This window comes from Ambystoma mexicanum, chromosome 1q (genome assembly GCF_040938575.1).
Source record: "Ambystoma mexicanum isolate Mex_15411 chromosome 1q, UKY_AmexF1_1, whole genome shotgun sequence".
NCBI lineage: Eukaryota > Metazoa > Chordata > Amphibia > Caudata > Ambystomatidae > Ambystoma > Ambystoma mexicanum.
Window position 1 is genome coordinate 294953825 of NC_090922.1, and position 27097 is coordinate 294980921.

General features: G+C 46.7%; 2 protein-coding genes across 2 annotated transcripts in view; both read left to right on the forward strand.

Moving 5' to 3' along the window:
• The window catches only part of LOC138527482 (DNA topoisomerase I, mitochondrial-like), a 2081463-nt gene extending 2075215 nt beyond the window's left edge, over positions 1-6248 (forward strand). Inside the window, exon 30 of the mRNA XM_069638684.1 lies at positions 5896-6248. Within this exon, the coding sequence (XP_069494785.1) occupies positions 5896-5998 (103 nt within the window). The 3' untranslated portion in view covers positions 5999-6248. The remainder of the gene's footprint in view (positions 1-5895) is intronic.
• A 16553-nt stretch (positions 6249-22801) lies between these two features.
• The window catches only part of LOC138527483 (meckelin-like), a 642839-nt gene continuing 638543 nt past the window's right edge, over positions 22802-27097 (forward strand). Inside the window, exon 1 of the mRNA XM_069638711.1 lies at positions 22802-23145. The gene's annotated coding sequence lies outside the window, so the exon portion shown is untranslated. The remainder of the gene's footprint in view (positions 23146-27097) is intronic.

A 27097-nucleotide genomic window follows, 5' to 3' on the forward strand; every position in this document is an offset into this window, starting at 1 on the left:
TTGATCAGTGTGAAATATCTAACTTCCACCAGAATACTGCATAGTATCGTCGCTAGGTTTGGAACTAAAGGAAACTCTGCATCTACAATCTGTTTAATCAGTCTCATATCTTGTGTAAAGCTCCACGACCCTCCTCTAGATTTTTTCATCAGATACACCGCACTATTACACAATGATTCCGATGGCACCAGAATCCCTTGTTTCATCAATGTCAAAATGGCCTGAAATATACCCTCATCAGCCTGTCGAGACATGGGGTACTGTTTTTCTCGAGGTAAAATCGCTCCTGGCTTAAGCTTTATTTTAAATTCCCCTACTCCCTTTAATAATCCTACGTCATAAGGGCATGTGGTCCAAAGGACCCTTGGCACCTTCTCCAAGGCTTCCTGAAAAAATACTAGACGCTGCCGCATTATTCCCATTCCCTGTGGCACTTCCCTTTTTTCTCTCCTTATACAGTATGTGATGCTTAGAAAGAACACCACTTCATCTGTTTGGTCTTACCTGAACCTGTCATCATCAGTGCTGTCAGTCAGTACCCTTCCTCACCAGCTATTACTGTCCTCCATGGTCTACCCTCATTGTCTACTCCTTCGAGCATTGTCATTGCCCTTCGTACTATGGCTGCTTCTAATTCTATAGGGATAGTCTGTCCCCCCTCTTCATCCATAGGTATTGATGGTCTAAACAAAAACTCATCAGAAATCCTCACATTTTTTTCCCACCAAGCCAGGATGCCATGTCAGTAGAATGCTCACTCCAGAAAAATCTATGGATCTACTGGAACGCCTTGCAGAGCCACTTGCTTTGTAAATGCCATGTTTAAATAGTGTTTTCCTGGTGTGGAGCACATTATTCTTTGATCAGTGAATGAAATCGTTATGTTAAGTTTTGTCATTAAATCTCTTCCGAAATTGTTAACCAGAGCCTGTCGTGAATATAACAAAGGAACAGACATGTCACACTCTCCTATAGAGATTGATAATTCATTAGTAAAAGGAACTCTACTCGTAGCTCCAGAGAACCCTTGAGCATTCATGGCAATTCCCGACATTGGATATTTTCACCCTCGTATACATGAGCGAGTAGCTCCAGTGTCTACTAGAAAAGAAAAAGATTTGCCTCCCATCGTCATGTGGACTCTTGGTTCCTCTTGGGGGTCTGGTGTCATAGAAAGTAGTGAACACATCAAGTCACCCTGTGAGCTGTACTATTGTGGGTACAGACTCATCCCCGTCCCTGTGAAAGGATTTCCTCCTACCACATTGGCACCTCTTATTCTAGGTGTCAGCACTTGTCCTGTATTTGCATACTGCTGCGTCTGCATAGGGGCTTGTTGTGTCTGCCCTTGTGGTGGATTCATTTGCACTCGCTCTTGTTGCTTTACCTGCTGTACTCGTGGCCCTTGTGTCTGATATAATGTGTGATGTTGGGCGAACCCTTCTCTAGTCTCTGTGCTATATGGTGGAGGATAAGATGTCCCCCCTCTTGAAAATTGCCCATTCTTTGCCTTCCCTTGGCTTCCACATTCATGTGCAGTATGTCCAGTCATCCAACAAGTCTAACATACTGGGGTGCTCGTTTGACAAGTCCCCTTTGGTTATATCCTCCCTGTGTACTCTGATTCTCATTCTGTGCAATCTAAAACCCACCTTGATTATTGGGGAATCCACCTCCTCTTCCTCTATAGCCCATACGTCTGCCTTGTGGCACGAACCGTATCCACCTTGATCCATCGGGGCTGATTACTCGCCTGTGATGCACCCATTGCTTCCTGCATTCCAAATCCTTCTCCACTTGTCAATGGCGCCTCTTCTATGGCAAATGTAGAACACATTTTCTGAACTAACTTGGCTTCCTCGATTTTCCTAGTCTCATCTTTCTTCTTATTTTACTCTTGTAATAACTGGTAATGGTGTACTATCGTTAGCTGTATCTCAGCCCATGATTTCGCTTCCATCCCTACTTGTTTTTTCATCTGTCTCTGCACTGGCTCAGGCAAATCCTGGCATGAAATGTGGTGAAATAATGCCACCGTCTTTTCTCACGGCTTGCGAGTTTCAAGTTGTGATTTCTCCTGAATATCCTGAGTGTAAGCAATAGGGTCTTCCCAATTGTGTTCACCTACCTCCCACTCCTACCACCATCCCTGATTGGCCATCTGCTCTAGTGCTGCTGGGTCTAATGACCGGCAGTGCTCTGTGCTTGCTACTTTCCATCAGAGCAGAGCAGGTGAGTCAGAACTCGCACTGAAGACCCTCTTGGGGCTTTTTCACACATTTTTTCTGTTTTTTCTTTTGTGCCCCAGCCCCTCTGTTCACCCTCTCCCTCCCCAACCCCCTGACATCCACTTCCCTAATGCATTCACCTCCCTCCCGCCTCCCAGCCCTCCCACCATCCCTGATTGGCCATCCCTCTGGTCTTAACTGACCCTCCAAGGTGTGGCTAAGGGCCCCAAGGCAAACGGCGGCTACCACAGTGGTGGCTCCATTTCATGTCTGCAGGTATCAGCAGGGGAAGCCAGTGGCCAGTCGTCAACCAGCAGCGACTAGTAAGGTAGGAGTGGCCCGGGTGAGAAATAGAGCCATTACTCTACCCTGACACCCTGCCACATAGCAAACTTACTACACTAGAATAATTGTGTTGTCTACGGTGTTCAAATTACGTTGTGAAACCTAGGCCTTTCTCCCACTCTACAGGACTCTCAGACCCAGTCGTGTTGTCTCCAGTGTTTAAACTACATTTGAAAGTAGTGCTGTCCTTGGTTTTTGCTTTCTTAGCAAAGCATTCATCCAGCAAACTGTCCCACTATTGTCTGAGCTCTTGTTGTTTTGTTCAATTGTCTACTATTGTCTCATCTCTCTTTCTCGTCTGCTTGCGCCCCTCCCTGTATCCTTCGCTAGCGTTCTCCCCGCCCCCACCTCCCATGCCCTTCCTCTTCTCTCCTCTACCTACCTATTCTATGGTGCTCTTTGTCTCTACTATCGTTTCTAACTGCTTCTCTATCGACTATCATGCTCTGCTCACTCAATATGGTAGGAAGAAGTTTAAAAAGGGCATCCTAGTCGCCAAACCCAGGTCTCCCTATCACGGACACCTATACCAGTGCCTCCTCCAGGCAAACCTTCTCTTACATCCTCTCTGTTGTTCCCTCGCCAGACCTATGGACTCGCCATATGGTCTCTGTGCTTTCTCCTTTCTCTTCTTCTCCCATTAATGGTGGCACCCAGTGGGAGGCCCTCCTGTCCTCCTTGCACTCCTCTAAGGTCATCATTAATGTTTACCTCAATGGTACTGTCTTGGTTCAAGGCCCTCAGGCCAATCTTCTCTTTGATTCACACTTCCCGCACCTCATCAATTTCCTTTCTTCTCCTGCTGTACCCTTTCTTCCCTACACAGCTTCCTTGCCTGCCCCTGCTGTCCCCTCCTTGGCTACCTTGCACTCTCCTCCTTCCTCTTCTGCCCCTTCGGGCTTCCACACCTCCGCGGGGTGTACCTCTTATTTGTACCCCTCCCCAGAAGTCTTTCAAGGACGGCAACCTTCTCCATATTGCCACTCTAAACTCTCGATCAGTTGTCAAACACTCCTCTGACATCTGCCACCTCCTTGAAGAACTCGACCTAGATGTCCTTGGTCTCACTGAGACATGGTTCATGGCCAGCTCTGTCACAAGCTTTGACACTCTCCTCCCTGACTGCTAGAAGATCCTCTCCATGCCCAGGTCCAATTGTTCCAGAGGGGGTGTAGCTCTGATTTTCCCTGAGTGGATTCCTGCCTCTGTCATTCCTACACAGACCTACCCCCTCTTTCGATTGCCTCATCTGCAGGCTCTCTCTCTCTCTCTCTCCTAGCCATTCCCTTACAGTGGCTACCTGTCGGCCACATAGTCAGATCCCCTCCTTCCTTTCTGAGTGGGCGGACCTCTACTCTTCCCTCCTGGTCTCGACCAATCAATTCCTCCTTCTTGGAGACTTTAACATCCACCTGGATGCTTCCTGTCCTTCCTCTGGACTCTTTCACGACCTCTGCAACTCTCACTTACTCTCTATCCTCCCCTCTGGCTTGACTCACTCTGCAGGGCACACTCTAGAAGTTCTGGTCTATAGAGGCCTCCCCTTTCTATCCCTCTCACCACTCCTCTCTCCTAGAGTGATCACTTTCTCCTTTCCTCCCAGCTCACTCTCTCCACCCCTCAGGCCAAGCCAACTCCAGCACTGCCACCTACCTTCTCAGTTATCCAACCCATGAAGCATGTGTCAGTTGAGGCTTTCTACGTTACTTTCTCACCCCTACCCCTTTGGCTGACTCACATCCTGACACAGCCCTTTACATGCTCCACTCTGCTCTATATGTTGCTCTCAATGTTCTTGCCCCTGTCATGAGGATCCGCTTGAAACCCAAAGCCAAGTGCAACTCCCGGCACAATTCAAACCATGTCACCCTTAAACGCAAGTGCAGGGTAGCTGAGAGGAAATGGCGTGCTTCGGGTACATCCTCTGACAAACTGGCCTTCTGCCTGCTCCAAAGGCAAAGGAGTACAAATAAATAGGGTGCTTATATTGCACTTCATGCCGGATTTCGACCTCTATGTGCGGGACCAGGTAGCAAACCTGTGTTGCTCATGCAGTCTTGTTTCCAAGACAAGCATGTTCTCCCATGAGTTATCCTCCCGGCCCACCCAAAGGTAATCATGGAAGAAATAGCTCATTGCGGTAAGGCTATATACATTGTTGAAGTAGTCATTGTTCTACTAATCTTCAGAGAATGAGTGTATAAATGAGCACAGGCCGCTCCCTTGTCTGATCTTACGATTGTGGCAGTTGCGTATTTTTATCTGAGGGGGTGTCATTTCTACTATGGTGAGTACAGTGCTCTGTTCTCCACCCCTCGGTAAAAAGCAACCAATCCAAGTTATGGCTTTTTTACCAGTTCATCTCCTTCAAGCCTATGGTTTATGGCAGAACTGACATTTAGCATCATTCAGGTCACTCTAGAAACTGCGGGCAGTGGTTCTGCTGTGATGTTACAGGGGTAGGTGGTGCCGGAAGTCATGTTATTACTGAAGCTCATTCATGTACTGTTGGCCATGGGCCGAGATCTTTTGGGTCCATTTACCAGACCACACAAAGTTCAGTTGACGTATTTTCAAGTGGTGTTCAGTCAGGGTCACTGGACTATAGCACATAGGCTGCCTACGTCTGGCGCATATGGGGGTCTACTGCACTTTTAGTTAAAACAGTAAATGGGACTGCTTGCAACTGTGGAAGGTAGTGGTTTTAGCCTTATTTGATACATTTCCCAAAATGACATGAGGTACAGCACCAACACCAGAGAGGGGGACCATGCACGCCTCAACCTGGTACACAAAGGTCGGAAATAACACCGCTGGGAACTTGCCGTCACTCCTAACAATTAGACAGGAAAGAAAAAGCGAACGAATATGCCTACTCCATAGGACAACCGAATACAATAATTATAAGGACTAAGGGACATATAACCCACTAACCCAAAAGCTCACATTTCTGCATACTTAACTCGCACAAAAAAACACTGCAACAACAAACACATAACTCGCACCAACAACAGCACACGAGGACTCAAATCGATCTGATATTCACACCCAAGCTCAGCGCACAGTGAAAACCGAACTGAAGCTGCCAACAGGACACCACCTTTCTCCCTCTTCAACTGATTAAAGCCCCCACCCCTCTTGTTTGCAGATCCACCTGAGCGCCTGGGGACCAATTCCGTTGATGATGGTGCGCGGTCCAAATACTTTTTAACATTACACAAATGATACATTTTTTTACTCACTTTTGCAATCAAAAGCTATGTGTAATTGGTGATGACTGGATGCGTTTATTTAACATTTATTTTTCTATTTTCTTTTCCAGGTGTCAAAAGTGGGGGGTCGGACTGGAGAAAATATACAACAAAACACTACGAGATAAGTTTGCTTGGGCCATCAACATGTCTGATGCTAGCTTTGTCTTCTAATGCGCCACGTTTGAGAAGAGCCAATCAGCGCGCCCTGATCCAGGGCCCTCGCCGATCGGGCATCTTTGCCGCCGCCGAACAGTGTAAAAGGAATCACAGCGAAATTAACTTTTAGATTGCAATCGGAGGATTTTTTTAAAAATAAAGTATTTCTCTTATTTATTATTGCTTTTTAAAGTAAACATTGTGCGATTGAACTGAGAGCTTTTACTTTTTGTACACATTCAATAAAACTTGCTTTTTTTCATCATGTTAATGTCTGCCTTGTGCTTCCCATTTCACAGATTAGCTTTGCAGAACAGTTATGCTGATAAATATGTGCCGTAAACATCATCATTACTTTAATATATACTAGACTGCCATGAGCTGTCTGGTGAACAGTACTTGAGCACTATTTCAGTAACCGGGCCATACCACTACCCAGGCTAAACAATCCTGCACAGATGCTTTAATTGTGTAATTGTGTGTGATGTGCTTGTGTGAGGAGAACCTAATGCGCCTCATGTACGCATGGTAAGTGTGCCTGGTCGTGTGGTATCCCCCAAATGCCTATTAAGTTGAACATGTTAAGTTGCTGATCAGCACCAGCAGCCCAGCTGTTCCCCAGCGCTATGGGATGCCAAGGGTCAGTGTATCATTGGGCGATGTGCTACAAAGCATGCCATACTCTTGGTAAGTGGAAATGGTTTCTTTAATCACAATGTACCGCAAATCTGGCTCCAATTGCCTTGAAGAGTGAACCTACACACTTCATGACGGAAACCTGTAAAACTACTGCACCCTTCCCTACTCCCTCCCTTTGACAACCATACCCCATTTGCTGTCCAATATTTCTGAAATGTCACAAGAGGTAATCCCTGCTATGCTCTTATCCTTGGACCCAGCATTCCAAGAAACTCCTTCACCAATTCAGCTCCCTCCACTACCTCCTACCATTGTACCCCCACTGTTCTCCTGGACTATCCTTTGTCTCAACAGCACTAACCAAGGCCACTAAATGCTACCTCACCCAAAACCCTAATGACCAAAGCGCTTTCCTACATCTACTAAATGAAACCCAACCTATCGCCCTGCAACAGAGCTCCCAATAAAGTCACCTACTGAGATGTGTTTTTTATGCAGCCCTCGTTACTCGGTGTGGCCTCATATAAAAGGTGCCGGGGGGGGGGCAAGCTGACCTCTGAAGCTGTCCAAAGACCATTAGTTACTCTACCTTCTGCCCTCCCTTTCTGCACCAACCCTTAACATCACCCACTGCCAGTTGTCAAATGGCACTGGAGGGAGACCGATCCTTAGCGTCCACTGGGTTAACCTTTCAGGAGAACAGCCCCTAGAGCAAAGCACCTGATCTCCACTACAGAATGCTGTCCTTACAGAAATCCCCACTGGCGAGCGCATCCTGGGCTGGCGTGGGGTACCAGAAGTAAGAAAGAAGCAACTATATATTCCATTATGCCTAACACAGTCATCTTAGGAATGGCCACAAAACAGCAGTTTGCAACCAACTTGGATGAGTGACTTGCTTATAATTACATTCCATGAATGGATCTATGCTGGTAGACTCAGTGGTTTACAGATTGAGTCATGGAGGTGGGCAAAGAATGTCTTCACCGACCCTGTTGGAATGGGCTTGGGACACTTGAACAAAGTAACAAGAGGGGTAACCAGAGAAAATGGGAAGCAAGGTTTGTTCTTGGCATGTCTAACGTACACACGTTACTCTTTTAAACAAATGAATGTTTAGCGAAAACAGTGGTAAGTATGCTTCTTAACTAAATAACCAGTGAATAATGGGATTAGTAGTAGATTATTTCCAGAGGAGGCATGGATTCAGCCATGTCTAGATGGCAAAGTGATACATGCAGTCCTTTTACTTGTGTGTATTTTAAATATTTATTTTTTATGTGTAGAAAAATGTACCTGTAATACTTTGCCTAGAAGGGGAAATGGTTGTCACTTTCTGGTTTGCCATTGATACGAATTCACCAATCCAATGCTTAAAGGCTTTGCCAGAATACCAGCATGCGAGCAAGAAAATTACGGTGTTTTCAATATCTCACTTGGGATGCTAAAAGTGAAACTTCACTAGAGGAGTTCTCCTGGTTTTGCTCATTTTATGCATCGTCCTGCGATAGTGTTTTTTTTTTTTTTTTTAAATTAATGAAATGTTCAATGGGGCCTGTCTGATTTGCGTGGTTTGGTTTTATGTTAATCGTGTTATGTGGCTGACAACATTATAATGCTGCGTAATTAAAGGGGTACATTGAACTTTAAAGTCTGGAAAATCATGAACACTTTAATGCATTATATAACTTGACTATCAGTTTGGACAAGAAGTGATGAAGAATTTGGGAAATTCTGAAATAGACATTTTGGAATCTCGATCTGACTGATGATTGAATATTCCCATGAGTGCCAGACCGAGTGACTTTCAGCTAATTACAGTCACACCTAAAAGCTGGCCCCACATTTTAGCGCTGCTTGCAATTGTATGGTTATCAGTGAAGAGTTTGGTGTGGAGACTCTCTGATCGCTTTGACTGAATCTGAAGCTGGCGGCAGGAGCTGTTACCCAGATAGCCCACCCACAGCTATGTTGGTGCGCTAAGAGCACATGTATAGAGAAGAGAAAAGAAAACGGGGCACAAAAGTACTGGTGACCAAATCTTCTAAAATGCTAAATCCTGAAAACATGGAATTAATAACATACTCATAAAATGAACATTTGACTTTATTCCAAAAAATATATAAAATGTGATCAGCAAAATGCATTAAAACACACAAAATACATTATGCATACCATGAATGCACACACATTACCAATTTATATTCGCCCACAATTGGACAAAAGACAAAATCTACAATGGCCCAATTTGTGTACAAAAATAGTCATCCCAAATTGTTTCTGTCCCTATGAAACAATTAGTAGGACATTCATCAAGGGCTATCCACTGCACGCTTGCAAAATTTCACAGGATGCCTAATACTAAAAAAATCAAAAGAAAGAAGTCACCAATATGATCTAAATAGACCAAGATAAAACCACTAATGGAAACCTATGGTAAATATTTTTACAATAAAGTAAAATGCTCATTTTATGATTATACTATTAAATCCATGTTTTCAGGATTTAGCATTTGAGAAGGTTTGGTCATCAGTACTTTTGTTAAATGTGTTCTTTTCTATTCTCTATACATGTGAATTGCTGTTCCTAGAGAAAGGCTTCCCTTGCTAGAGAAATACCCTGGGATTATTTATCCGAATTATAATATTGGGGTGCTAAGAGCAGCACATTATGCTCATCTGAACAACACTTGGAGAGAAGAACTGAGCCATGTGCTTTGGTCATGAGAAGAAAACAAATGACAGCAGGCTCACCGTCATTGCAAACCTTATTTTTGACACACACAGCTGTTATTGACTTCCAAATGCATAGCGGGGCTAACCTCTACTGATACCCCCCCGCCCCACCAACACAACATACCAAATATGACCATCATATTAAATTAAGAGGACTATTTTATATTGTAAAAAACAGATCACATTTATTGGAGTCAACATAATGGGCAACCCCAGCCTCGCTCAGTGTACTTAGCCTAAAACACTCACCGGGAATCTCTTTGCTGTTCCCGGGATTCCACAACTGGTGCACCAGCACTTCGGAAGTGACAGGTTCACCCTGAAGGACTTTAAACCGATTTATTTTTTAGCGGACGACCACCTCTGGTTATTTTTTCTGCCAGGCCAGTAAGTCTCCCATGCCCTTGCATGGAGCGAATAACCCCAGTTCCACTGCATTCAGTTGTCAAAGAGGCTGAACTGTCCTTAATGGCGTCAGTGCCTGTCTAAGCACAACCTGGATCGTGCTGCCAGCGGGTAATGCTCACAGTAGCATCTGCAGCTTGACTCCTCCCCAGCTAGGACCGCCAAGTAACTCTCTCATGCTTTGGGTATTCCCCCGCTGCAACCATTAATGCCCCAAGTCCTGATACTTACCATTGAACCTTACTCACAGTCATCCCTCCTGAGAGCTGTCAAGACATCAAGGAGGCAAACATTGTGCCCCTTGTCTGATAGGTGAACCCCATTGTTGGCAAAATGCACAGGGTCCTTCTCGCACAGCATTCTGTGCCTGATAAAACCCATGCCCTGGGTTTTCATACACTTTTCCAGTGTCTCATTCACTCTTTGCCATGTTCTCTTTACCTACCACCCAGAGGCGCTGGCGAACTCAAACCTCTAGACCCTGTCCAGCGTTACCCATCAATCATTTATTCTTTTCACCCTACTTACACTGGAGATCAGTCTACCAAGTTTGTCTTCCTCTAAGGGTAATAGTCCACTAACGGGCGATCCCAACACCACCCATCGCCTATGAACAAGCTATAAGCCATTGCTTCCGAGTGTCCTTTTTGCCATTCCTGTTCATTCACCACTGGGGACACCGGTATCTTCCGGTCGCACCTACTTCAGGGTGGCCCTTTACTGCTCTTGCAAAGTAACTCCCATACCCTGTATGGAGTGTAGCCCTGGGCCACTTAGCATTCGTTGAGGAGTCCAACTTCCCCTATGGTTAAAAGTGCTTACCCACTATCCCGTACTCGCACCCAGGTGGCCCTTAGCCATTTCTGGGAATTCTGCATGGCCCTTTGCCATTACTGTTCATCCATCTGAGTGGCCCTTTGCTAGTCGCTGGTAATACACTTCCATACCTTGTATGGAGCGCTGCCCCAGGCCACTCCGCAGTTGACGAGGATGCAGTCCAACTTCCCCTATGGTTATAGTGCCCATTGAACAACCGCGGCCCGGGCTGCAAAGAGGCTGAGTCGCTGCAATTTCAATTCTAGCCATTTCTCCTCTATTACCGGCATGGCCGAGGTTCCTCTCTTGGAGGCTAACTGAAAGGGTCACAAGAGGATGTCCAGTAAACATCCCAGACCCCATAGTACTGGCTCTGCCGAGGATCCTTGTGTCAAGGCTGAAGTTTCGATCAAGTCCCCTGACCAGTCTGTGGAGTTACCTGCCTCATCCACACATGTTATGCAGTTCTCCTCAGAGCTCACAAAATGGTGGGCCTTCCTGCGTGGTTTACGGCGCACATTTTGGATTCTTCCCTCACAACCACGCTATCGACGGTGGGTGCTGGGAGCCTTCTTTTTGGTGGACAACCTTGTCCACGGGACGGTGTGAATCCGTTCCACCCTTCCTATGACTGGCGCACTCGGATGCCACTACCGCAATCGTTCTTGCTTCCTCCTACTTATTCCTCACTGCTCCCTGTTGGTGGCGTGCCCTCTTGGCAGCCTTCCTCACTACGTTCGTGGTGGTATGCCCCTCATGAGCAGCCTCTGCCCATACCAGTACCTAAAGTTTCGGCAGAGGATGCCTTTTTTGGGAAGTTTCAAAGTCTTATGAACACTGATCCCATGAGGGAGTACTTTAAAGGCCTTTTTAGGGAAATCTGCCCTCTGGTGCCGCACCCTGCCCTGGCAGTTCCAGTCACAGCACCTGTCATCCCAGCAGTAGTACCACCTCTGCCTCCCGGCCCGGCTCCGCCTCTGCCTCTGCCGCTGTTGTCTCCGGTTGACAGGGATAGTGAGGACCAGCCCTGCTCTGTCAGAGCATTCCATGACCAGGTTCTTGACATGTCACTCCTTGACATACCAGTACCTGAGGCATCGGCTCCACAGGAAGGGGTGCTTTCAGGAGCGCTCACCTTGTCTACACAGGAGTGCACAGGCCTGTTCCTTTAGAAGGACGTTCTGGCCGAGGCCCGCAAAGTCTGGGATAAACCCCTCACTGGCCTACATATAAATAAGAGAATTGACGCCTGTTACAGGCTTCACACCTCCGAGGAAGTAGCCTTGGCGTCTTGTCCGCTCCTTTCCTCAATGGTGGTTGCGGCCGCCACTCTGCAATCCAAGCTGGCCTCTGCCACCTCTGCTGCTGCGGCTCAAGTCTGGCCAAGGACGACAAATTGCTTGACTCCTTGGCCAAGAAAGTTTTTGCCAACTCGGCGCTGCAATTGCATCAGGCTAATGCAGAGCTCATTTTGGCATCAGCGAATATGGAACTGTGGAGGAATTTGGTGAACTTCCAGGAGTTCATTCCTGGGGACAGGCTGGAAGACTTTAAGGGTGGTTTGTCATATGCCTGGGTATTGGCGCCAGATATGCTGGAGGCTGCTGCGCACCATGTCGACACCTCAGCTCAAGGCCCCATGTTGGGGGTGGACACCTCTCGTCAAGCTTGGCTTCATGCAACAAAGGTTTCAAAGGATGTGCAAGATAAAGTTCCGGACCTGCCTTTTGATGGCAAAGAGCCGTTTCATTCTTCAATGGATGACAAGCTTACAAAGACTAAGGCGAGCATGCAAACTGCCAAGTCTCTGTCGGTGCTAGTGAACTGTCCAGTCAACGCTCAGAGATCTGGATCCCAGTCTCAGTCCTCCTCAGGCTTCAGAGGGTTCTAGCGCCGCAGGTTTCATAGGGCTGATCCGCTGAGAGAGAACTCCCGTCGGAGACCGCAACAAGGTCAGTTTTTCTCTCGGTCTTCAGCCTCCTCTTCAGGGACAGGTAGTCTCTCCGCCGAAAAGTCTGCAAAATGATATTTGTTGGCGCTCGCACGAGACTCCGGTGGGAGGACGAATCTCATCTCATCTGGAGGTGTGGCAAACCATCACTGAAGACCAGTGGGTTTTGTCCATCGCTCGGGCGGGCTTCCGCTAGCCCCTCCCCCATACCCCACCCTTCAATCCTCCCTTTCAGCAGTCGGGGACACCCTCCCTCAGAGCCGAGGTCCAGAAGCTCAAGGTGGTGGAACCCATTCCCCTAGTGGAACGAGGGGAAGGCTTCTACTCTCGTCTGTTTGCAGTGCCCATACCCAACCAGGCTGGCCTGCGCACCATTCTAGACCTTTACCAGTTCAACCTTTCTCTTCCCCAAGCGAAATTCAAGATGATCACACCCTGCCAAATGAAGTCCTCTCTTCAGAAGGGCGACTGGCTCAGCGTTGTGGATCTTCAGGACGCGTATATGCATATACTGATTTGGAGCCCACATCGGAAATATCTGCGGTTATCCCTGGGAGAGGAGCACTTCCAATTCCGAGTGCTCCCTTTAGGTCTCACCTCACAGCTCAGCTGCGTGTCTTCACGAAGATGATGTCGGTCATTGCGGCTTTTCTTCGGCTACAGGGTATTCATGTGTATCCATATTTGTAAGACTGGCTTTTGCGCAGTCCTTGTCCAGTGAAAGCCTCAAGCAACCTTCAGTTTCTCCTCCAGCTCCTGTTCTGCCTTAGGCTGTCAGTGAACTGGCGGAAATCCTCCATGACGATCTCTCAGGACCTGATATTCCTGGGTTTCCGTTGGAACATGATCGACTGCAGAGTGTACCTGACTGTGGACAGACTGGCGGATCTGTTGACCACGTGTCAGGTATTCTTTCAGTCAGAGAGCATGTCGGCCTGGTGGTTCCAGAGGCTTCTAGGCCTCATGCCTTTGTGCTTACTTGCTCTTCCCCTTGCTCTTCTCAAGATGCGACTCACGCAGATGGCTCTTCGGAGCTCCTGGCTTCAGGCAGTGGACCCGGACACCAAAATGATTTCCGGTTCCACACTGCATGTTGACAGATCTCCTATGGTGGTCATCTTCCAACAATTTTATTTATTTTATTTATTTGGTTTTGTATAGTGCCGAGCGGCCCTAGGGCATCGTAGCGCTTGTTACAGAGTACTTGTTGATTACAGAGATTAGTTGAATACAGGCTATACAGTGTTCTTAGTCTGCTTACATGGTGGTGCAGACTTAAGAGGCAAGTTACAGCTTACTTAGAAGGTGACAGTTGATGTCGGTCTGAATGTAGCTTAAGTACATTTGCAGAAGCAGAGTATTTAAATAAACAGTTTTGTTTTGAGCATTTTTCTGAACACAGTATAGGAATTTTAATTTCTTAATGCTGTGGGGAGTGTGTTCCAATTCTTTGGAGCTAGATATTGGATGCTGGTACCACCCGCTGTAGCTCTTTTGAATGTAGGGATGATGATCTGGTTGGAGAGGTGGGTTCTAATAGGTCTGGAGGAAGAACAGAGGGTGATTCTTTCAGATAGGTAAGGGGGAGTGTTGAGTGAAAGGCATTTGTGTGTGATAGCTAGTGTTTTGAAGAGAATGCGCTCTTTGATAGGGGGCCAGTGTGCTTCTTTTCTTGCTTGAGATATGTGCTCCCTTTTGGGGATACTGAGTGCAGCCCTAAGGGCATTGTTTTGTAGTTTGTGTATGTTTTTGGCAGAGGTGCCCAGGAAGAGTGCATTGTAGTAGTCCAATTTGGTGCTGACAGTGGCTCTGGCAATGGATAGACAGTTTTGTATTGTTAGGAAGGGTTCGACTGCATTAATGATTTTAGTGGTGAGAGGTGCAGAGGAGGCTATGGCATTTACCTGTCGGGTCATGGATAGGGAGGAGTCGAGGTATACCCCAAGTGTTTTGACTGCTGATGATACTGTAATAGTAGTGTTGTCGACAATGAAGGAGGTGTAGTGTGGTGATAGTTTGTTTAGCGTTTCTTTGGTGCTTACTACAAGGATCTCAGTCTTGTTTCCGTTGAGACACAATCCGTTTGCTGCCATCCAGGTTTGAATTGCAATGTAGATGTTAGTTAGGGTAGCTGCATCTTGTTCATAGATGCCGCTGAGTGGGATTAAGACTTGTGTGTCATCAGCATAGTTGGTGTAGGCTATGTTGTGACTGTCAAGGTCATTGAATAGTGGGAGGGTGAAGATGTTGTAGAGAGTAGGTGCCGTGCAGGAGCCTTGTGGAACTCCAAAATGAATGGTAGTGGGTTGGGCAGCGGCGGAGTCGGAGAACACTTTCATGAGTCTACCACGGAGGAAGGAGTCAATCCATGCTGTAGCTTCAGGAGAGAAATGGGCCACATTTTGTAGTTGCTTCCCTAGAATATCATGGTTAACGAGGTCGAAAACTGCAGACAGGTCTAATAAGAGGAGGAGAGCTGGCTTCCCTTTGTCCATGATGTCACTGAGTTGAATTTTTAGAACTAGTAGGGCAGATTCTGTGCCATGGCCAGGGCGGAATCCAGATTATCTCTTGCCTAGGATTTTGTTTTCTTCTAGGAATTGTTGAATTTGAGTGTACGCTACCTTATCCAAGATCTTAAGCAAGAATGGTACAGTGGTGATGGGCCTGTAGTTGGTAGCCATTTCAGGGTCTAGTGTGGGTTTATTAAGTAGTGGGCGTACCCAGGCCTCTTTAAGGCAATCTGGGACGGTGTTGGAGTTGAAAGAGGCATTGATAAAGGTTTTGAGGAAAGTGGCTAAAGTTTCGGTGCACTCTTTGACTAGTTTGGCGGGGCATGCATCGCCTTTGCAGTTGGAAGGTTTGATTTTTTTGACTATTTCTATTACCTCGGATGTTGTAACTTCCCTGAATGAGAAAGGTTTGATTGTGGGTTGGTCTTGATTTCAGTGCAGGGGGCGAGATTAATGAGATTGGAGAGGTTTTTGTGGTTTTCCTGGATCTTGACCTGTAGTTTTTCAATTTGACTTAGTAAAGCTGTTTGCACACTCGTGCACCAGGCAGCGTCTTTAGTGATTTCTAGCGATTTGGTGGCTGGGATGGAGAGTTCTCTGTATATAGCGTACAGTTCTTTGGACTCGGAGGTGGCATTAGTGATTCTGTTGTTGTAAAATGAAGATTTGGCGCATGTTATGGATTTTTTGTAGGTGGCGGCAATGGCTTTGTAGGTTGATAGCGTGGCATCATGTGGGGAGTGTAGCCAATTCTTCAAAGCTTCGCATTTTTGTGTTCAGAGTTCTTTGAATTCATTGGTGAACCATGTGTTATTGTGATTTATTTTTTTGGCTGTTTTGTTTTGTAGAGGTGCAATGGTTTTGATAGCTGATTCCATGATGGAATTGTATGGGACTGCGAGCACCGTGGGGTCAGTGGATGTGGGGCGAATGGGAGGAGGTATTTCTAAGAGACGGAGGATGTTCTCTTTGGTTAGGTTTCGGGCACTCCTAGCTAGAGCCTCAGGGATAGGAGTGTTAGCTTTGGCTGTGTTGGTGTGCGTGGGAATACAGAAGTGGATGAGGTGGTGGTCAGACCAGGGAACAGGGGTGTTGGAGCTGACATCTGCTTGGCAGTTGTGGTCAATTACCCAATCAAGTGTGCAACCTTTACAGTGTGTGGGTGTGAGTTTTCTTTGCTGGAAGCCGAATTCGGAGAGAGCTACGGCTAGGTCTTTGGCTGGTTTGTCTTTAGGGTCATTAAGGCCCAGATTAAGGTCGCCTAATCTGTCGGTGGGTGCTCCTTTTCAGGAGCCCTCCCATCAAACGACCATTACGACGGACTCCTCCCTTATAGGGTGGGGCGCGACATTGGATCATCTTCAGGTTTTCGACCTATGTTCACCACAGGACAGACAATTCCACATAAATTATCTGCAGCTTCTGGCGATTTTCCTGGCGCTCAAAGCTTTCAAGCCAGTGATTGTGAGCAAAGTGATCTGCATCCGTACAGACAATGTGGTATCCATGTTTTACATCAACAAGCAGGGGGGGTACCAGATCTCCTCCCCTTGTAGATCTAGCCATTCAGATTTGGGACTGGACCATTCAGCATGGTGTTTGGCTTTTGGCGGTCCACATTCTGGGCCAGCTGAATGTGACTGCAGACTCTCTCAGCCGATGAGTGGTGGTCAGTTATGAGTGGGAACTGAACATGGAGATCCTCTCCGACCTTTTCCGCCATTGGGGCACTCCAGAAGTGGACCTCTTTGCGACATCGTCAAACAGGAAACTTCCTCTTTATGCTTCCAGGAACGGGCTCAGAGCTTGTAACCTGGGGGATGCTCTGGAGATTCTGTGGCACAACATAAGGGCCTACGCCTTCCCGCCTCTTCCTCTGATTCACTCGGCGCTATGCAAGCTCAGGAGCACAACAAATTTCACTCTCCTGTTCATAGCCTCTTGGTGGCCAGCCAGATTCTGGTTTTTGGAGCTTCAACATCTGTCAGTCTTCTCGCCGATCAGGCCTCCGCTGATTCCCGACCTGCTTCACCAGAGCGATCAGCAGATGTGGCACCCCTCCCCACAATCATTCAGCTTGGCGGGCCTGGTGCCTGAGTTCAAATCCTTAGTAAGTTTCAACTTGTCAGCAGATAATGTATATTACCCAGGCGGCTAGAAAATCTTCGACAAGGTCTACGTATAGGAGAAAATGGCTCCGGTTTTGTGACTGGTGTTTAGCTAAGCCGTTAGACCCCAGAAAAGCTACCTTCGTTTCTCATCTAGCAACTTCAGGCATAAATGTCTTGTAGGACTTATTTGTCGGCTATCGCCGCTTACCTGTCCACGGACTCTTGCTCTTTCTCATTGACAAACCCTGTCATTAAAAGACACTTTGCAGGTCTATTGCATCTTTATCCACCTGGGTGCAAACCGCATCCAAAGTGGAAATTGAATGTGGTCCTCACTGCCTTATGCCATAAACCTTTTGAGCCCCTGGCTACGGTGGACTTGAAGTTCCTTTCGAGGAAAATGGCTTTTCTGATTGCGGTGACTTCGGCAAGGCGTGTAGGCGAGCTTCAGGCATTTTCTGTGGACCATCCATTCCTCACCTTTCACAAGGATAAGGTTGTCCTCCGAACTAATCCCTCTTTCCTTCCAAAGGTGGTATCCGATTTTCATCTGAACCTGTCTATTTCCTTACCCGTTTTCTTTCCAGACCAGGTCTCCGATGACAAGAGGGTATTGCATAATTTGGGTGTCAGGTGAGCTCTAAAGCTTTATTTGGACAGAACATACAAACTTAGGAGCTCTTCTCAGCTTTTTGTGACTTTTGGTGATCTGAAAGGAAAGGCAGCCTCGAAAGCAACTTTCTCCCGATGGATTGCTTCCTGTATTTCAAAGGCGTATACTGTTCAGGGCCTTCAGCCTCCAAAGGGAAGTAATGTCCATCTGGTGCGGGGCAAGGCAGCTGCTGTTGCCTTCCAGAAATATGTTCCCTGGGAAACCATTGCCAGAGCAGCTACGTGGGCTTCCCCATCAGCTTTTTGTAACATTATTGCTTAGACCTGAGCTCCAGAGCCGATGCTCAGTTCGGGCAGGCGGTTCTTAAAAACCTCTTTCAGTAAAGGAGTTCTATCCAGCCGTTTTCCTGTGAGGAGTGCTTGGTAATCTCCCAAAAGTATGGAGGAAAGGGGACGGGACGTAGGAGTATAACAAAGTTACTCACCGTAGTGACTACCTTACTCCTAGTCCATAGTCCCCTTTCCTCATACTGCCGCCGCCGCCGTCTCCCCCTTCTCTGACACAGCCTCTGCCACCCCCAGCCACATTAAATGCGGCATGCCGCATGGCTCCTGCATCACGCCCACACTCTACAACCTCTTCATGAGGCCTTTGTTCAGCATTCTTGACTCCTTGCTCAACTCGTAAACCAACTATGCGGATGACACGCAGGTGTTCATTCCCCTCACTGGAGACTGAGGCTGACGCCAAAACGCTCACTACTATTTACTCCACTATCCAATCCTGGATGGCAGACATTGGCTCTGCCTCAATAGTGAAAAAACGGAACTCCTGCTCATAGGGTCATCTACCACACTCGGCAACCTTGGTGAACAGTACCTATCCTTCACTTTTGATAATATCCCCATCAAGGTCTCCAATAATGTAAAGACACTCAGAGTCTACCTGGATTCCAACCTTACCATGGACAGACAGGTTAATGCCATCTCATCCTCATCTGCCTATTACTCTATAGTCCTTAACGCAGCCAGACCCTACCTATCACGCCAGAACTGCTCACAATTGCAAGGGCAATAATTGGCTCAAGGCTGGATTACTGCACTGCCCTCCTCCTAGGGACATCTTGCAAAAATGTGGCCAAACTCCAGCTGGTCCAAAACAACGCCCTTAGGGCAGCTACAGGAACCTCCAGGAACGATCACATATCCGAAGTTAGAAGGCAGGCCCATTGGCTCCCTGTCAAAGAGGATTGTGTTCAAAACCCTGGCCATCACACACAACTGCCTCCATGTGCTCGCTCTCCCATACCTTGCTCAGAGAATCACCAAGCACACCGCCACTAGACCCCTCAGGAAGTGCTATTCCAACATGATTGTCACGCCCAAAACTTGTAAAGCCCGCGCTGGAGGATCTAGCTTCCCTACCCTGGCAGCCACCCACTGGAATGCACTTCCCTTTCACCTAAGAATGATAGACTCTCACCAAGTGTTCCGGAAAGCCATCAAAACCAAACTCTGTCTAAAGACATCATGTCTTCATGCAGGCTGCATACCTAACCACTACGTATATGCTTTTGCCTGTAGCCTTGCTATTCTCTGTATCGCACTCTGTCTATGCCTTCTGTAACTAGGTGACTTCTGGTCACCTGTAACCTTAATCAAAAGATTACATAATCATGTAACAGCGCCTTGATGCCCACGGGCTGCAAATGTGCTTAACAAATGCAAATAAATAAATAAGTATCCTCTATTATTGCTTAAATGGTCTCAGACCTGGCGATAGATAGAAAAGGACTGAAGGACGATGTGCGGGGCAGAGCTAAGGAGGGGGTGTTACGCCCGCATGCGGTACCCCACGTAAAAAGAGGACACCACATTTTTCAATTTGATGCTTTTTTACAAAAAGTGCTCTGGTCCCGTCCCACAGGACAGAATGTCCCAAAAGTATGGAGAAAAGGGGACTATAGACTAGGAGTAAGGTAGTCACTACGGTGAGTATCTTTGTTAATAGTCTTAATGTCTTTTTAAACAACTTCCTACTGCGGACAACCCTCGGCCGGGATCAATCTTGTCGCACAAAGTTCAGGGGTGTATTACTCTTCACCTCAACTCGCAGGCATCCCTCTGTCGGGTTCACATATGCCGCTCTCACAGTTTACTTTGCTTTATAACGATACAGGATTTACTTTCTTAACTGTTCCCCTTGGCTTCCCTCTGTCGGGTTCACTTAACCATTGTTAACACATTTAATGAGTTTCTACACATAGTTTGTTTTACTTCATGTTTTCAGAAAGTGTGGTTCCTATTTCCCTAGTTTTCTCTTGGCATACCTCTGTTGTGTTCACATTTGCCCTAACTCGCAACCTTCTTTTGGAAAGCGGGGTTTCCGATCCCCTAGCTTTTGTCTGGCGTCCCTCTCTCAGGTTCACACTCGCCTTAGGCTTGCAGTCATTATTTTACCGGGAAGTGAGGGGGGTTTCCCTTCCCCTAGCTTTTCTCTCTTCGATGGGTCAGAGACTTTCGATTGTACAAGGAATGTTTATGTGGCCCTCACACCGCCTTTTCCTAGGGCCTTCTGGTACTTGCAGTTTTACTACACGAGGGCCAGCGAGAGTCCTTCGACTGAGCACTCCTACAGCGCATGACCACTCTCCAGCTGGCCCATTCTCTGCGCTTTCTCAAATGTTCAAACACACAAGTTCTCTGTACTCAAGTTCTTGCGTTCATCTAATGTTGCCACTTGCAACCTTGGGCTCAAACACAGTTCAGTTTCCTCTGACTCACCGACTGTCTTGAGTCCGCTTGGCTTGGCTTGCCGCTGGAGTCAAGGAGGGGAACACGGTTGCCAGCATGCCTCACTGCCTGTTTTATCAATGCACGAGGCTCCCGTGCACTGTTCACACCTGTCACACCACTTGCCAAATATACCCCCCCCCCCCGGTCTTATAATTCCTTTATCGGAGGCTATGCGGTCTTGAGTTGAAAAGGGCAACTCCCTCCTCATCGTCCTTTCAGGTCTCGCCACGTTTCTACTTCTCTTGAAATGCCAGTTCGGATTAGCTGTCCCCTTGTGCGTCCGGCCTTGCTCATTGTGTGCTCTCATGCTCTGCCTTTTGTCCCTGTGTGGAAGGTAAAGGGCTGTCGGGTGTGTGCATTTCTGTTCAATTTCCTGACTCTGCCTGACCCTGGTGTTGGGACATGTCAGGTAAACGGCTCTGGTGTTAGTCTGTTGTGTCGGAAAAGGGTGGGGTAGAGCTTCTTAATGTCCTATGGGGTAGGATGGGGAAACAGTGTTACAGGGAAGGGGGTATTGCATCTCAACCTTCAGTGCCCCACCTCCACTCCCTGAAGATCCCTCATCCATGTAATCCTCCCCCACTGGGCCACCCCCATAGGGATGGCTGTGTCATGGCCACCTGGACGACAGATCTCCGTGGGACTAGCGGGTGAAACACGTTCAGGTTTCTCACACTGATCAATTTGCATTATATGGTATGATTTATGTGCTAAATGTGATGAATTCCGAGAGCTGGCCATGTCGAGGGATGGGATGTAGGGACACCTCTCAACATGGGGGAGGAGACCTACTAGGGCAATCGCCACATCCAGTCGTGCCCCAAAAGTAGATGGAGGGAGTTGGGAGGGCCCATCTTTATGTACCTTGTTACAAATGGGTAGTATCTTTTACATCCACTCATTGCCTCCCTTACACAATGCTGGTCTATGTTCTCGTATTTCCTTTTTAGGACCCAGAACCCCTTGCAGCAGAAGATGGACTACCCGAACCATGAGAGAGTTGTGCCTAGGAAACCTGATGCAGCACAATTCTAACTTACCATGCACTGGCAGCAATGGTGCTTGTGTAGTGTATAAATAGATACAATGAACCTCTATACATTTGATTACAGCCAAGAAATAACCCTATAAATTTGAGCTCACTTTTTCAACCCATAAAATCACATTTTAATAAGCAAAATGTCTTTCCTGCACCTACACAAAATCCTAAAGGGTTGGCTTTGGCAATGCTTGTTCTTTAAGGAATGGACTATCATTTCAACACTAACTATACATTTGATCCAGCTGTATCAACCCATGACAACAAACTTTTATAAGCAAAGTGTCTTTCCTGTGTCTATACAAAAGCCCAAACTGTTGGTGTTGTCAATGTTTGTTCTTTAAGGACAACACCTCCTCCCCAAAGCACTCCAACCCAACAATTTGAAGCCTGAACTGTTTTAATATTTTACAACTCGTGCAAGTTCTATTTTTAAAAAACTGCAGTGAAATTTGAGTCCACAAGATCTTTTTTCATGGTTTTTCATTTGTATATCCGTTTTTGCATTTGGCTTTTATTTTCTTTAACATGGAGGTCTCAAGTGCCTTTTGCATTTCCACAGTGATATTCTCAGCCAGCTTAGACATGCAAACCGACTTTACAATCTGCTACTCACAGATGATAGCTGACAATTTAAGAACCTGTCTCACCCCTCCAAGATGGCAGTCAGCTCACCACTTCCTGACACACCAGCGTTGCATTTCACTGCAAACGAAGTTCCTTTGTATGGTGGAAAGCATGCACATGCCATTTGGATTTCCCCGTCAAACAATGTCACATAGCCTCCATTCACAAAAGTGATTGGTTGTCCGGCGTGGGTTTTAATGCTATATCCTGTTACAGGAACTGCATTACTTAGAGTGCCGGGTGCCAGATGCAGCTTGTTAATCAGTTGCATATTGTTGCACAACTCCAGATAGTTTTCTGGGCTGGTAGTGGATTTTCAAATAAACAAGTGAAGCCCTGGGGCTGCCCAGTCATTTCTTGGGTCTTTGCACACAACACACTGACTCAGATTGTTAAGGCAGAAATGAAGCCAGGTGTTCATACACTCATGATGAAGCACTTCCAAAACACCTGCGGTCATCAGTGTAAAGGCCTGGCAGGAAACACCTGGGGGTGAAGATGGATTTGGGGGTTGGTTAGCAGGCGTATAAAGGGGGCAGTTGTCCATGCACTGTCAGATTGCCGAACACTCGTAGAGCAAATGGGATTTCTGCAGCTGGAAGTGCGGCTTGGCTAACATTGGAAATTCAGGTCCCTGCTAAGTGATTAATTAGAGCAGACTGGAGCATGACTCAAAACTCTGCTGAGGACACCCAGTGGATAATTGGATGCTTCGAAGTGCAGACAATAGGGCTGCATGCCTGCAGAGCACTTGGTACTTAACCCCATAAGTACTAAGGACGAGTATGCTCATCCTATTTGCTAAGAATTGCATAGAGCTCAGCATTTAAGGGGTTAAAGCCTCTGGAGGCCTGCCACTGTTTAACAGGAATATTGGACGGCTGACCGACATTAAACCTTTTGGTTGTGAACATTAAGGTGAGTGGCTATTTGGTTTTAAATGACCAAAATGTCAATTTAGCTGTGGCCAACTGGGTGTTGCCGGTCTGAAGGTGTTTAAAAAGTACTATGTTTACATGTAATCCACAAGTGCTTTATTATCCAATGTCATGACTGCAAGGAAATAGCAATTTATCCACTGGGTTTTCTGGTGACCGTCTTACCAAGAGCGTGTGCCATAGCTGGCAGATCACATGCTGTGCTACTTAATAGAAACTTTGTGTCTGATTTAAATGTCTAACTGTGTTTTAACAGATGATAAGGGATATTGTTTAAAATAAACAGCATGCCATATTTCTGCGTTGGACCGCATGCCCCAATGGTTGGGAGTTATGGTGCAGGCCTATGTTTCAACACAATGTTTGACTGTAATTCGCCAATGTTTTATTATGCACTGTCATTACGGAACGGGCTAAGAGGCCCACAGCTGCAAAGCGCTATGGGTGATCCAGCTTTTTAATGCCATGTGGTGGGGGTAATTAAATCTGGGCCTTGAACTAAATGTAAACACTTTTCAGGGTCCTTCCAAAAATGTAAATGAGCGTTTACTAATCAGCCATTCAAAGAATGGTTGTGCACGTACAAGGGCTATATGAGTTGACCAATATCATATACATATGGAAATCTTAAACAGGGCTCTATTTCAATTCAGCTGCACCGTAGTTGAAAGCTCATGGTTGGGAGCTCTAGTCTAGATTTTTGGTAGGTCTTTTAAGATTTCTGTAGCTAATGAAACTGTGGGTTTTAATGACATATGTTTGATTGTATAAAGCTGTATTGAACACCCACATTACAGATGAAGCAATGCAGGGTTGGGGTAAATGGTCACCGCTTATTGGGTTCATATCGGATATAAAAGTGATGTTTTCTGGGCAGGGTATAAGTTGGTGGTTAGTGTGGTATGTAGAGGGCAGATTCTAAATACATACTCTGATTCTCTTCTATTGTGCATTTATTGGGAGACACCATGGATTTTAATGGAGATGCGCCTTCGTCAGTGGTGAATTCAAGCATTGAGCCTATGGAATTTTCTGCATCCATGGATGTGGGAAATGTTTTTCATGGTCCAACAATGCTTGTCGCTTCTGGGGGTCCAGCAATGGTGTCCAATAGGCTTTGTGCAGCTCAAAAGTCAATGTGATGTTGGGGACCCAATGCAGTCGAAGAATGGCTTAATGGGTTCCTCAAGAGGCAGTGGAATTCTGGGGCCCCTGACAATGCTGCCATATAGTTTTTGTGTGGTTCCATCAATGGGGCTTGACAACTACCACCATGGGAATGCCTCTGCAAGAGGGCAGAGCGATTTTACCCTGCAGTTATGTGAGAGCATTTGGGGGGTGATGGTGCACACTGCTTTGTTTTAGCAAGAGGACATGCATCTGTGGCAGTACATTTAACAGGCCTCCAGCAGTGCAATGCTACAGGGGGCTGCCTCCTTTCAGAATGGGGGCGTGATGTTGAGGCCCTTCAGACAGCGCTGCAGGATGTGTTGGTGGACAGTACATGCCTCTAGATATTCAATCTTCTTTTTCAAGGTGGGAATGGGGCACTTGTGTTACATGCAACCTCACGCATGCCCCCGGCTGGCCTGTGGTTGAAGTGCTGCTTTAAAAGTGTTGAACAGTCTCAGGCCCGCCTGGAGCTGAAGCGTGAGCAAGGTTGTCGGGATATAAATGTTGGGTGTTCCAGAAGACAAAATCCGAAACATAATGGTATTGAAAAAGGGGGCGAGTCTAGAGGGACCTGTTTAATGCTAAATAGAAATGGACTTAATAGGAGGACATGGGGTGGGGGGGCGAGGGTTGCGTCCATGGTTTATGCTGATGTACCCGAAGCTCATGGGTTGGGAACAATGGACTATTGTGTTCAGCAGTTCGTTGACTCGGCTCAAGGGGTGGTTGTCATTCATGATGACGAAGATGTTGAAGCATCTTATCCAGTATAACTATGAGGCAGTTTGTAGCAGGTGCTAGTTCTGAAGAAAATATACTGTGAAGCTGTAAATAGTATAGCTAGTAATTATGCTGTTCCACTGTCCCCTATTAACAACTCACCAGTGCATGCAGAGTCTATTCAGCAGCCTGCGCCTGCCCCACCTCAGTATGGAGACATTAGAGCAGGGATGATGTGGGGGGGGGGCATTAATGATGGTGGGTTGCTTGATGCCATAGACACGGTGCTGACTGCCTTACAGGCTGCTGAGTTAGAATCCATTGTCCACTCAGGAGCTTGCCGATGTGGCACACACTATCATCAGTGATGCCAACCTTTAAACAGTTGATGATGACTCCTTTACATATATGAATAATCATGCAAGTGAATGTGCTGGTTTACCATCCTTTGTGTGTGCCCCCCAGGCCGCTGCTCTTAAGGCTCAAGATGTGGGGGAGTCTGTAATACAGTTGTTGCAAATGAAACCGTTGATCAGGGTGTTGACATGCAGCAGGCAAGCTTTAATGATGCGGGGGAGGGGTGTAATAACAGTCAAGCAGACCCTGCTAACATTTTAAATTCCCACAGCACTAGTATTATTATAGACGATGGCGAGGGTACATGCAGGTATATACATCATTAGAGCCCGAAACCCTCCAACTTCAACAAAAAAGAACAAACAAAAAAAGACCACACTAGAGGGCGCAAGTGCAGTAAAAACCAGGCAGGTTCTGCCACTTTAAAGCAAGTTATGGAAAAATGTTAGCCTTTGTCAAATGTTTAAAGCCGTATTGTAAGAACAAAATGGGGGAATCAGTTATCCAGGTTGCTTTTGAACATGTGGAAGGGATGGTGTCTACACTAATAAAAAGAACTGACTGATGATACTACTGCCTTACCGACATGGTCTTGTGGGGCATCCATGTACGGGCAAGCCAACTATCCCAATACCACAATAGACACTGCCACGAATGTGGAACGTAAGACGCTAGCCTCCGAGAACCCCTGTCAGTTTGAAAATCACAACGCTGTCCCTATCTCACAGACACCCAGTGAAAATCATGATTTAGTAATAGCTGGGCCTAGTACAGTGCTAGCTGGGCATAGTACAGACAACTCGCAGGCAATACCATCCCCAACAATATTGCTATCGCCGGGTAGAACAGGGGATGGTAAATGCTTATGACTAGCAACCAGCGGGACCCCAGAGGCGTCTTTTAAACAATCGCCAAACTGTCAAAGCACACTGTTGTTTAACCAGCGTCCACTGTAACAGAAGTGATCCGCCGGGGGAAATAAAAAAACACAGGCGCTGCTACAGTCGGGGTGCTTGTCCAGAGCTGAGGTGGGTATCCGCTTCAGGGGGGCCCTAAAGGCATGGAGCAAAACTTAAAATGGTGCAGTTCGTGAGCCAGGTGATGGCATTTATTTAAAATCTTTAAGAAGGCCAGGCAGGTTTTATCCCAACGTGATTAACCTAGCAGCCCACACATCCAAACTCTGCTGCCCCCGGATGCGCCTGTGTATTTGGGGAGGTGCAGACCTATCGAAGACATCATTTGCCGCTCTGGAGCAATACGATGATTTTAGATTTGTGAACTTGGACCATTTGCACTCATTGGGACATGGACTGGCCGTTATAACGGAAGCCATGTAAACGGTGGTCTGGTGTATACTGGAAACTGCTGGGCCCAACAATTCTGTCCAGATATGCATGGATGCCGAGGGCTAAACCAGACCCTTGTTTACAAGGCAATCCCAGCGGGATGTTTTCTGCATTTTACAATTTTTTGAGAATCTGTGGAGATCATGTGCTTTGAGCCACTAAGAATGATGGCGCTAGTTTTCAGATCGTGCTCCAGAGGTGCTTATAAACCTTTAAGCACACTACTTCACAACCATTTCATAAAGTCTAAAAACAGATGGTTGTTAGGTTTTGATCACGGGCCCTTAAATCTGTGTCTGGCATTTAGTAGAACCAGCAAGCATAACAGATGCC